General features: G+C 47.6%; 1 protein-coding gene across 1 annotated transcript in view; it reads right to left on the bottom strand.

Annotated features, from left to right (window-relative positions):
• Positions 1 to 12,712, bottom strand: part of GRID1 (glutamate ionotropic receptor delta type subunit 1) — a 984,507-nt gene that overhangs the window by 53,499 nt on the left and 918,296 nt on the right. Inside the window, exon 13 of the mRNA XM_049894341.1 lies at positions 515 to 710. Coding sequence (XP_049750298.1) covers positions 515 to 710 — 196 coding nt within the window. The remainder of the gene's footprint in view (positions 1 to 514; positions 711 to 12,712) is intronic.

Genomic DNA, 12,712 nt, shown 5'->3' with positions numbered 1-12,712 from the left:
CACCATCCCCAAGCACCCCCTTTCTCCACAGCAAACCTCACTGATGTGCCCACTCCACTGGCCGACCCTTGCCCAGCGCCTTCTGCCCCCTGCGTGGAGCCTTCCCCACCCTGGCCCCCAGGCGTGCACCTTCTCTGAACCTCCCCCCCTCCCCACCTCCCACCTATCACTCTCTACCCCCTTGGAGTGTACAGGCCCCTCTCTGCAGCCACCCTGCAGAGCCCATGGCCTGGACTCACTCTGCCTGGTCTTCGCTGACCATGCCCAGTTGGGGAACATGGAAGGCACCTAACAAGCAGCTCCCTCCATCTGCTGCTGAGAACAGGGAAGCTACCTAAGGAATCCCTGGGTCTCCCTGCTGCTCTCCTGCCTGTGAGAGGACTCCGCTCAGCCTAGCTGAGGATACATTTGCCCACAGGGAAGGGGAATGCTCCAGAGGCATCTCCTCCCCCAGGCAGGACACGTCCACTGCCCCATCACTGCCCTGCTCCAGCTCAGGTGTCACTCTGCCTACCTTCCTGATGCCTTCTGAAGGACTGGACACGCAGTTGTCAGCCCCGCCATTCTTGCTGATGGTCCGCCAGAGCTCAGCAAATGTACTGTCCTGCTCCAGGGGGTTGGTGCCCTTGGCTCGGAAATACTCATACACAGCAGAGTCCCGGACAGTGCCGTAGGAGAGCTCCACTTGCTTGGACAGGTCCTGGAACGTCCTGAAAGGCAGAAAGACAGCGAGGTGTTGTTGTATGTCACACACTCACACTGTAGCTGGCCCTCCCACAGTCCAGCCCTGCCTGGCCCACTGTCCACCTTCATTCCCAACCCCTACAGCATGACTCCAGCAGGCCCGAGGGCCTCACTCTGTCACAGTGATGCTTTCTCAGGTCCTGTGTTGAGCTCTGCGGATAAAGGGATGAATGAGGCATGGTTCCTGCCTTTAAGGAGCTTATAGTCTAGCAGGAGAAAGACATATAAGCAGAGAATCACATTATAAAACAGTCAGGGCAACAACGAGAGGCCACCCCTGAACACCTCCAACAGGGGCTGGGCAGGAAATAGAAACACTTTGGTAAGATATATGATGATGACAATTGGTCCCTGACACTCAGGGCTGGTATGGAGCAGACATGCTCAGCAACCATGTCCCCTTCCAAGCTTGCAGGGGCTCTGGAGTTCTAGCCAGTTCTGGCCTTTCCAGCACAGCTGCAAAATTTGTTTTTCAAGAAAATAAAGAAATCTGAATTTCTATATGAAAGCTCCTGATTTTTGAATATTGACAATTATTTAAAAGATGCTGTATGGGCTACCACGATGAAAATAAAACAAAGCACTTCTGAGAGCCTTCGGTTTGTCAGCTCTGTTACCTGCACAGGAGAGGCAGGTAGCAGCAGCCAGGTACATGTTGGAGGGAGGGGTGCCCCAGGGAAGACCCAGCAGCAGCCCAAGAGCTCTTTGGGGAGGTGGGTAGTCAGACCACGAAGGGCCCTCTGCTCCAGGCTCTCACTCCAGTGTTCATTCAGTCCCTGCTACCAGACACAGAGCTCAGTGTTGGTTTCAATGCATTACAGATGAAAGGAGACAGACAATAACAAATTCGATGAAGAAATCTTTCTAATTATTGTTCATTATTTATATCAAATTGTAGCAAGATGTTCCTTTGCTTGAAGGGCCCCAAGGGGTGTAAGTCTGTAGTCATTTGCCTGTGATAAAAGGAGGGGGAAGTTTTTTCCCATGTTTTTATTTTTTGCTTGATAATACAAACAAACACAAGGCATTGATGAATGGGAAATACCGGGATGAATTACACAGTTGAGTCTAAATACTGAACTGCCTTAAATTACTGCAGGTTCCCTGAGTATGGCATGAATGCATAACAACCAGGGAGCTCAGAACTACTGTTTCATCTCCATATTTGAAATGGAGATTTTTTTCTCCTCTTGGTACTTATTCATGGCTGTTCCCATGTCCAGAGGCTCAGGGAGTATCTCTGAGACAAGCAGGCAGCCTGAATGTTTATGGCTTCAACTCATTTCTGTTTCACCATAGCTCACTGTCCCCGCTTTGTAGCGCCAGCACCATCATCCTGTGCCAGCCTCACACACAGCCCCTGGCCCCCATCCATCTTCTTCCGTGGCCACGGGCTTTCTCCCAAGGGCCTTCTCCCATCTCAGATGTATACCCCCTCCTTTTGCAAAGGTTTCCAAGATGAATAACATGCAGCACACAGTAGGTGCTGCTGTTACTTTTCAGGGTAGGAGAAGGCAAGCCTATTTGGAGGTCCGAGCAGGTGATCTGACTCTACCAAGCTGTCACCTGCTTGGGCAGTCATCCTCTTGCCAGTGTACATAGGTCTGGAAGGGACACACATGGAAGAGTAAAGGAGGACAGGGACCGGCAGCCAGCCAGGCTGCCAAGTCAACACTGGCAATCAGCTAAAGATGGATATTTAAGCCTGACAGGACCACATCTAAGCTAGCAATGGGAACTGAGCCAGGAGAAGGCTGTACCCACAGTACATATAACTTAGCACTTTTCTCAAATCAGTCTCTTCATCAACAACTGCTAGGAAGTGTCCAGGCTCCCCCAGCAAGAGCAAGGAAGAAGACCTGCCCATTATGGATGGGCTCTCTATAAACCTAAGGCACATGATGCAACTGGCTGAAGTCATTCTACCATTTATGTCATCGTATTTTACTGATTGCTTACTAGGAAAGGCACAGCGACACACAGTTGTTGTTGTTAGCTGCTGTTGAGTTGGTCCCATACTCATGGCCACCCCATGCACAACAGAATGAAATGCTGCCTGGTTCTGCACCACCCCATGATCAGTTGTGGACTGGACCATTGTGATCCACAGAGTTTTCATTGGCTGATTTTCAGAAGTGCCTTTCCAGGCTTTTCTCCCTAGTGCATCTCAGTCTGGAAGTTCTGCTAAAGCCTATTCAGCATCACAACAACACAGAAAATCACCACTGACGGATGGGTGGTGGCTATGCACGAGGGGCACAGGAATCAAGCTGTCTCCCAGGCGGAAGGTGAGAATTCTACCACTGGATCACCACTGGGACACAGTCAAGGGGTTCGTAGTGGCCGGTAGGCAAATGGTGGAAAAGTACACCCATGATAACAATGCGGCATGAGAGGTAAGGAAATGGGGTCTGCACGGGGCTCTGGAAGCATGGCAGCAGCTAACCCGTGTGCCAGGGCCAATGAAAGGCTTTCTAGAACAGGAGTCTTGAAAGCCTGATGGAGGTGGCCAGATGGAGAACTAAAAAATAAGGTGTTCCAGGCAGAGATGATATCACCTGTGAAGTCACTGATTATAGCATGTTTGGGGCACACACTAGGAGTCAATTCAGTATGGTAGCTAAAAAGAGCAAAGGTTTCAAGTCAGGCAGACCAGGCTGCAAATCTTACCTCTGAAATCCTTAGCTGCTTGACTTAGACCAGCAGCTCTCAAAGTGTGGTCCTCAGAGCTGCAGCAGCAGCACCTGAGGCCCTATGAGGAATGCAAACCCTTGGGCCCCACCCCAGATCTACTGACTCAGAAATTCTGGGGGTGGGTTCAATAATCTGTTCTCCAGCCCTCCAGGTGATTCTGAGGCTCACTCAAGTTGGATAACCACTGACTGAGGCAAGTCATGTAACGTCTGTGGTCTCAGCTTCCTTAACTGTAAAATGGAGACATTCATACCTATCTCACAGGGTATGAAGCACTTCACAGCATACCCAGCACAGTCAATGCCTCAGCAATGCCGGCTGTTTTGTTATATTGACAATAAGGAGTTGAAACGGTTGAAGCACAGTGTCATAGGAGGGAATGGTGGGTGATGTAACTACAGAAGTCACATTTGGATGGAAGCAGCTATAGGCAGGCACCACATCTAAGCTTCTGAGCTCACAGGACTGGAATCCGTCTTCACCTCTGCTCATCTGTCTCCCAGTACGGAGCCTCTGGCCAAACTTTTTGTTTCCACCTGGCTGCCCACACAGACCCTGCCCTATAAGCATGCAATACGCCACCTTGTGAGTAATCCACACCTGGAGATAGGCACCTGGAGACTCAGGTGGCGAAACAGGGGGATGGGAACCCAGGAATGAGCGTGGAGATGCCAAAACTTCCCTGGAAGGCAAGCTGGACCATTGCCTGTGGACCATGCTGGGGACTGACTCCCTGTAATATTAGGGAGCACGTGGCAAGGACAGCGGCTCTGGGAGGATGTCTCCCACAGCACAGCCCCCAGCTGCCCACCTGGGTCTGGATTCACTCATGAAGCCTGTGCATTTCAAAGCTTCCCTCCCTGCCCTGTGGTCTGCTCCTTATCACCTTACTCCACATTTTGATAACGTTTAGTGTTGGAATGCTCCCATGGTAAAGTCTCCTCTCCAATTTTTTTTTTTTTTAAATAGTGTTTCATTTTAGACCAATTTTAGGTTTTCAGAAACATGCTGACGGTACAGAGAGTCCCATATGACCCTTCCCCTGCACACTTCCTGTTATTAATCTCTTGCATCCATGTGGTACATTTGTTACAACTGAGGAACCAATATTGATACGTGATTATTAACTAATGGCCACAGTTGACATTAGGGTTGCCTCTGTGTGTTGTCCAGTCCTATGGGTTTTGACAAATGCCTAATGTCATGCGCCCACCATTACAGTATCATGTAGAAATAGGCTCACTGCCCTAAACAAGCTGCTTTTTGAACCCATATCTTTTTCTCAACTATGGCCTACTGGCACTGCATTTGGAACCAACAGGAGCTGTGCCTCTGCATCTTCTGCCCCAAATTGCTGATTTGGGGGTGTCCCCTAGCTGGAAGCATAGCTGACTGCTGTGAATATATCACACTGTCTCACAAAAGGACTTTACAAATGTCCCTTGCCTCTGAGAGCAGCTTCCTCCAGTTTGGCACGTGCCTCCTGGAAGTCGCCAATGTCTCCTTCAGCTGCGGCCAAGGACAGTCCACCCAGCTCGGCACCACCTCCGTTCCACATCACACCTTTCTCCATAAATCAATCTCACTATTTCCTAGACGCATTTTTATTAACAAAGAGGTAAATGTGTTTACAGCCTGAGAAAAATCAATAACACAGAATTTTTAAATACATCTTTGCATGTTACAGAAATATTTGCATTGGCAATGGAGATAAACACACTTGCAACAAGAGTATAATCAATATACAGCGTGTGTACAACGGATTTCAACAACTGCTGGGATGCTGTAACTGTGGTCTGAGAAATCTAAATCCCCAAGCCCTATCACTCTCCGTGAAGGAGAACAGAGAGCAGCAGCATGGCTTGGAGGGCACCGGAGGGTGGGCTGCTCATCCTCCTACCTCAGAGCTGCAGCCCACTATGCCTTTGCTATCATGGCAGCAGCATCCCAGCAGCATGGCCTGGAAGGCACTGAGGGATGGGCTGCTCATCCTCCTACCTCAAAGCTGCAGCCCACTGTGCCTTTGCTATCATGGCAGCAGCATCCCAGCAGCATGGCTTGGAAGGCACTGAAGGATGGGCTGCTCATCCTCCTACCTCAAAGCTGCAGCCCACTGTGCCTTTGCTATCATGGCAGCAGCATCCCAGCAGCATGGCCTGGAAGGCACTGAAGGATGGGCTGCTCATCCTCCTACCTCAAAGCTGCAGCCCACTGTGCCTTTGCTATCATGGCAGCAGCGTCCCAGCAGCATGGCTTGGAAGGCACTGAGGGATGGGCTGCTCATCCTCCTACCTCAAAGCTGCAGCCCACTAAGCCTTCACCATCATCACAGCAGCTTTGTTTTTCTGGCTCTCGTGTCTGACTCTACAGGAAACAACGCTGCACAAGTCAGCTGGGGTTGCCAGAGAGGCTTCCATGGCCTGCACACCAAGGACCCACCTTCTTGCCCGTTCCCTCGCTGCCTGTGATCCCTCTCCCAGGCCTCCTCTCGTGTGAGGTTTCCTACCTGGGCTTCTCCACTTTCCCCCTTCTCTTCTACCGGACCCGGGCCCTTCAAGATTGTCAGCACCTCAGGGGATGGCTGGGTGACCCCAGGGAATTCTCAGCCTTGGGATCTGAAGTGTTTCTTAGATGTTTTCATGCATCTTTTCATTCAAAAACCCTGATTTCCTCAGCACCTGCTTGCATTAGGCACTGCCCCAGGTCCAGGCACACGGCCTGAGTGGCACAAAGCCCCTGCTCTCGTGCACATCACATAGTGGAGATGCGGAGGAGGAGGAGAGAAACAAACCCACGAACCACTACAGCAGCACAAATACTTACATCGTGCAGGGGACAGACCATATGTTAAGTTCTCAGTGGCTCTCTGTTACATAATCCATGGCTTTTTTTTTAACGCTTTAAAAATGTTAAAAAGCAAAACAAAACAAAACAAAAATAATCTTGGTTTGTAGACTATTCAAAAATAGGCCGCAGGGCAGATTTGACCTGCAGGGATATAGTTTGCCGAGGCTGATGTAATACATCAACTGATGATAAGCAATACAAAAAAACAAAGAAAAACCAGGGTTATAGAAAATGACTGCGGAAGTGATTATATAATGGCTTATAGCCACTGGAGTTGACTTCTAGGGTACATGTTTCTCCAGTGCCTTTCCTTGCGCTGAACTGAGAGGGGGCGAGAGGAAAGAGAAGCTCGTGGAAGGACAGGGCTCATACCTGGAGAAGGCACACTCACCAGAGGACAGAGGCAGGGACAGAGGCCCGGAGTCAGCTGACCACCCTCTCTGACCTGAGCACGGGCCCCTGGACATTGACCCCACATAATCCAGGTGGCCCAGGGCAGGGATGCTGATGTGTTACACAGCCCTTCCTACACCAAGGCCAAATTGGGGTGTGATTCTGAGTGGTGGTCACAGTGACTGCAGAGACTGATTCCACCCTTGGAGACTGTCAGATCCACATCATATGAGGACACTGAGTGACCCTCTGGGATGAGGGTGCATGGCCCCTCACAGGAAAATGTATCCCTGCGGGAAGTCATGCAGCCCTTCAAGCAGGTGCCCTGTGAGCCATAGAGGCTTGGCATGGCTGACACCCAACTGCCATGTGCTCCCTGCCTCCCTAATTTGCTTCCACACCCTTTTCTCTCCAGATCCTAGTTCTCTGATTATTATTGAAATTGAAAGATGCCCAACATAAACTGCTGAAAACAAATAAACTTGAGGGAATTTGTATAGTAAATTTCCATTCTTATAAAAAAGACAATCGTTAACAAATGTAAATACACATGGGAATAAAAATTGGAGGAATAAGTAGTGAGATATTCACTTTTAAAAATGTATTTCTATAAAATGTGCATTTTTATGACATGGCAAACAAAAATGAAATCTGAATGACTTCTAAAATCCTCCTGTTGCCCAAGGGTCAGTTCTGTGCCTTGGGAACATAGCTGTTAGCTCTCCTTGCCTGCATTTATGCTGCCTCTGCCTGGGCAAGCCAGTTCATGCAGCCAAGAGCCACCTGGAAGAAAGAGGCCTCTCTCACAAGCCCCATCAAATGCTTATTGGCCGGCCATAAGGTGCTGGCTTTGATGAGGCTGAGATACTTGCATCTTCACTCCAGAGCAGGATGAGCACATACCCCCAGGGAGCCCCAGGCGGCTTAGGCATGCAAAGCCAGGCAGGAGCAAGGCTCCCACCTCGGGGTGGGCAGGGGTCTTCCTCACTGCTACAGCCAAAATACAACCTTAAATATATCCCACCTGAATTTAGAGACCACCTGAAGAATAGACTTGACGCATTGAACACTAAAGACTGAAGACCAGACCAGTTGTGGAATGACATCAAGGACATCATATATGGAGAAAGCAAGACTTACCGTCATTGAAAAGACAGGAAAGAAAGAAAAGACCAAGATGGATGTCAGAGGAGACTCTGAAACTTGCTCTTGAATGTTGAGCAGCTAAAGCAAAAGGAAAAATTGATGAAGGAAAAGAAGATTTCAAAGGACCTCTCAAGAAGACAAAGTTAAGTATAATAACATGTTCAAAGAGCTGAAGATGGAACATCAAAAGGGAAGAACATGCTCAGCATTTCTCAAGCTGAAAGAACTGAAGAAAAAATTCAAGCCTCAAGTTGCAATAGTGAAGGATTCTATGGGGAAAATATTAAATGACACAGGAAGCATCAAAACAACATGGAAGGAATACACAGAGTCCTTATACCAAAAAGAATCAGTTGACATTCAACCATTTCAAGAGGTGGCATATGACCAGGAACTGATGATGCTGAACGAAGAAGTCCAAGCTGCTCTGAAGGCATTGGCAAAAAAACAAGGCTCCAGGAATTGATGGAATATCAACTGAGATGTTTCAACAAAAGGATGCAGCACTGGAGGTGCTCACTCATCTATGCCAAGAAATATGGAAGACAACTTCCTGGCCAACTGACTGGAAGAGATCCATATTTATGCCTATTCCCAAGAAAGGTGATCCAGCCAAATGTGGAAATTATAGAACAATATCATTAATACCACACGCAAGCAAAATTTTGCCGAAGATCATTCAAAAATGGCTGCAGCAGTATTTCGACAGGGAACTGCCAGAAATTCAGGCTGGTTTCAGAAGAGGACGTGGAACCAGGGATATCACTGCTGATGTCAGATGGACCCTGGCTGAAAGCAGAGAACACCAGAAGGATGTTTACCTGTAGTTTATTGACTATGCAAAGGCATTCGACTGTGTGGATCATAACAAATTATGGATAACATTGTGAAGAATGGGAATTCCAGAACACTTAATAGTGCTCATGAGGAACCTTTACATAGATCAAGAGGCAGTCGTTCAGACAGAACAAGGGGATACTGATTGGCTTAAAGTCACAAAAGGTATGCATCAGGGCTGATTCCTTCACCATACCTATTCAATCTGCATGCTGAGCAAATAATACTAGAAGCTGGACTATATGAAGAAGAACAGGGCATCAGGATTGGAGGAAGACTCATTAGCAACCTGCGTGATGGAGATGGCATTTCCTTGCTTGCTGAAAGTGAAGAGGACTTGAAGCACCAATGAAGATCAAAGACCACAGCCTTCAGTATGGATTGCACCTCAACATAAAGAAAACAAAAATCCTTACAACTAGAAAAATAAGCAACACCATGACAGAGAAAAGACTGAAGTTGTCAAGGATTTCATTTTACTTGGGTCCACAATCAACAGCCATGGAAGCAGCAGTCAAGAAATCAAAAGATGCATTGCATTGGGTAAATCTGCTGCAAAGACCTCTTTAAAGCATTGAAGAGCAAAGATGTCACCTTGAAGACTAAGGTGCACCTGATCCAGGCCATGGTATTTCCAAGCGCATCATATGCATGCGAAAGCTGGACAATGAATAAGGAAGACTGAAGAATTGACGCCTTTGAATTGTGGTGTTGGTGAAGAATATTGAATATACCATGGACTACCAAAAGAATGAACAAATCTGTCTTGGAAGAAGTACAACCAGAATGCTCCTTAGTAGCAAGGATGGTGAGACTGCGTCTTACATACTTTGAACATGTTGTCAGGAGGGATCAGTCCCTGGAGAAGGACCTTTTGCTTGTCAGAGTACAGGGTCAGTGGAAAAGAGGAAGACCCTCAATGAGGTGGATTGACACAGTGGGTTCAACAATGAGCTCAAGCATAACAACGGTTGTAAGGATGGCTCAGGACCAGGCAGTATTTCGTTCTGTTGTGCATAGGGTCGCTGTGAGTCAGAACCAACTTGATGGCACCTGACAACAACAACAATCGTTGCCTGAAAAGTGGGCTTCAGGAATGGTTACAGTTGTAAACCAACACACACTTGAGCAACCAGATTAGCTGTCATCTGCTACAGTAAGCCTTCCCAGCCCAGATCCCGGATCCACCTACATGCTCTAGGCTTAGCCCTATCCTGACATTTACCTCCTTGTACTTCTTGTGTCTGCTTATATGCCTGCCTCCCCCGCCTTGACAGTGAGCTCCCTTGAGGCACGGACTCTGCCTTCTCTGGGTTACCATCACCCCCATATGCTCTGGCAGATAATAGGTGCTAAGTTTATGTTTTCTGATTTAAAATAGCTTTCTACTTACTCTGTGCTTTTAACAGAATGGGTAAATATGGCCAGGGAAAAGTCCAGGTTGGAGATCATCATGGGGACTGGTCTAATTTTAGAATCATGACCACTAACTTTAAGTAGACCCTTGATGCTGCCTGCCTATCTTCTAAATTCCCAGGTAATTCTCTCTCCCATGCTTTGGTTACTTGAAAAATGATCCTGCTTCTTATTGCCTAAGAAAGCAGAAGCAATCAGTAGAGAACTGTGCATATCCAAAAAATTCCTTTCCTAAAACCACTAAATACAGACCTGCTTTCTTTAAAATAGTGCCTCTGTCCTTGCCCCTATTTATGTCCAGCTCTCTGCCTCCTGGATCCCCAATATTCTTGTCTTCTTAAGTACATTGCTCTTCCAATTGTCATCTCTATCTCCTATATAATGAAATTGCTTCCCTCTATGAATCATTTCCATCAGCATAAAAACAAACACATCTTCTATCTTAAAAAAAGATCCTCTTTAAAACCATATCTCCCTCTAACCACCATCCTAATTCTTCAAAAATGTCTTCTCTGATTGCCGTCTCCACTTTCTCTCTTTCCATTTTCATGAACCTATCTTTATGAGGTTCTCATCTCACCACTGAACAAAAGCTATTCTTGTCATGGTCACTGATGATCTCACAAATACAGGGGCCAATTATCAGTCCTCACTTTACCCCCCACCCCATCACTCTGTCCTTCCTGAAGCCCTTCCTTTACTTGGTTTCCTAGATACCACACCATCTTATTCTCCCATCTCACAGGTTACTCTTAATCAATTTCCTTTCCTAGTTGTTCTTTCTCTTCCTCTGAATCTTGGGGTGTCCCAGGGCTCAGCCAATAGATGTCTTCTCTTCTCTGGTCTCATCAAGTTCATTAGCTATAGATATCACCTACCCACTGATGAGTTCCAGCTGGGCACCCAGCCCAATTGACGCATCCACTCTGGGCAACTGCCCATTAACATCTCCATTCGAATGTCTAACAGGTCCCCATAGTGGACATGTTCAAACCCAAACTATTCAATTGGTAACTGTGCCCCACCACCAAACCTGCTTTTCCTCTAGTTGCCTATCTCAGTCAAAAGCTGCTTTATTTTTTGAGAAACTGAGGCCAAAAGCCTTGGGTTCGCTGCATCCTCCTCTCTTTTTTGCATGCCTTACACACAATTTAAGCATATCTGATCTCCTAACCATCAAGGCAGATCCAGAATCCGATCATTTCCTATTACCTTCCCTATGGACCACACTATATTGTACCTACATATTGAAACAGTCTCCCCAGTGATCTCCCTGCCTTCACTTTTAACCCCTGTAACATATTCCTTGAGTAGCAAGCAGAGTGGAACCAGCAATGGTAAAACCTAAGTCAGGTCAGATTACATTATTGCTCAAAACTTTCTGAAGGAGGAGCCAGGGTCAAGATGACGGGGTAGTCAGACACTTCCGGTGAACCCTCTACAACTAAGACCTGAAAAAACAAGTGAAACAAAAATATTTATGACAAGCTAGGAGGCCTGAACATCAAAGGCAAAGTTAGAAAATGGAGTGAGTGGCAGGGGGAGGGAGAGACAGTTCAGAAGAGGAGAGGAGTTGCTGGACCTGAATCGCCGGGAACCTCAGGCCGCGGTGGGCTGGTGGTAGCACTCAGCTCCAGTTTCCTTGGGGAGAAACAGCCAGCTGCAAAGCCTCCTCACATCTCCAGAACCAGAGAAGAATGGTGCTCTCAGTCAAAGCTAAGTAATTGCATACATATTTACCGCATGCCCCAGCCCCCAAGCCAGCTTCAGTGGCTGTTGATTTCCCTGTGCCTGAGATAGGTCCTGCTGTGGGATCTGAGCCATTCTCCTGGCCTTGGAGAAGGAATAAATTCACAACTGGGGGAAAGACAATCTGCCATCTCCAATAACCTGGGGAGCTCAGGACAGAAGTGGCTCCTGTCCCAGCATATACAGTCCATGGACTTTGAATACTTTTCCCCTCCTGCATGGACCTGTGTGGGCCTATTTCAGGAGAATAGACCCTTGTTGGCAGACTGCAACTGTTTCAGCTGTACAGTGGAGAGGTGGGCATTTGATATTTGACACCACTTTAGCAATTAAATGGGGTCCTTGCCTACCCAAACCAGGGGCATAAGGACTGGAAGCTCCACTCAGGTCAACCAGCCATCCGCGACAGTGGTCCAAGGATAACTGGTACCCCTCAGTCTTTACAACCAAAAGCATCAGATGTCCATGGCCATTTGCAGAACCCACCCACCTGTGCACTCTAGGGAACAGGGACTCTCTTTCCTCACTGACACCCGGGGGATGATTGTTAGCCCCCTGCTTTGTGCAGAGCGTGACCCCCTGCTACAACCAGATACCTGTACCTGCACCAATCACCCCTGCCCCTTTAAGACTGTAGGACAGAGCCCATACCACACACTCGATGGCCAACTACCTGGACACCTGAGCTGAATCCATATGAGAAAACTGAATGGACTCCTAGGCTCATATACCTGATAACAGTGCTAGCCATCTGGTGAGAGGACATTGCAGCTTCAAAGGTAGAAATAATCAAGCTAGCTCCCTCAAGCACCCTATTTGGGCATATAAAAAAAAAAACAAAGCAAGAAGCTCGGACACAGTAAGCAAACATTAAATAAACTAGTAC

This window comes from Elephas maximus, chromosome 8 (assembly GCF_024166365.1).
Source record: "Elephas maximus indicus isolate mEleMax1 chromosome 8, mEleMax1 primary haplotype, whole genome shotgun sequence".
Taxonomy (NCBI): domain Eukaryota; kingdom Metazoa; phylum Chordata; class Mammalia; order Proboscidea; family Elephantidae; genus Elephas; species Elephas maximus.
This window is presented reverse-complemented; position numbering and strand designations above follow the sequence as displayed.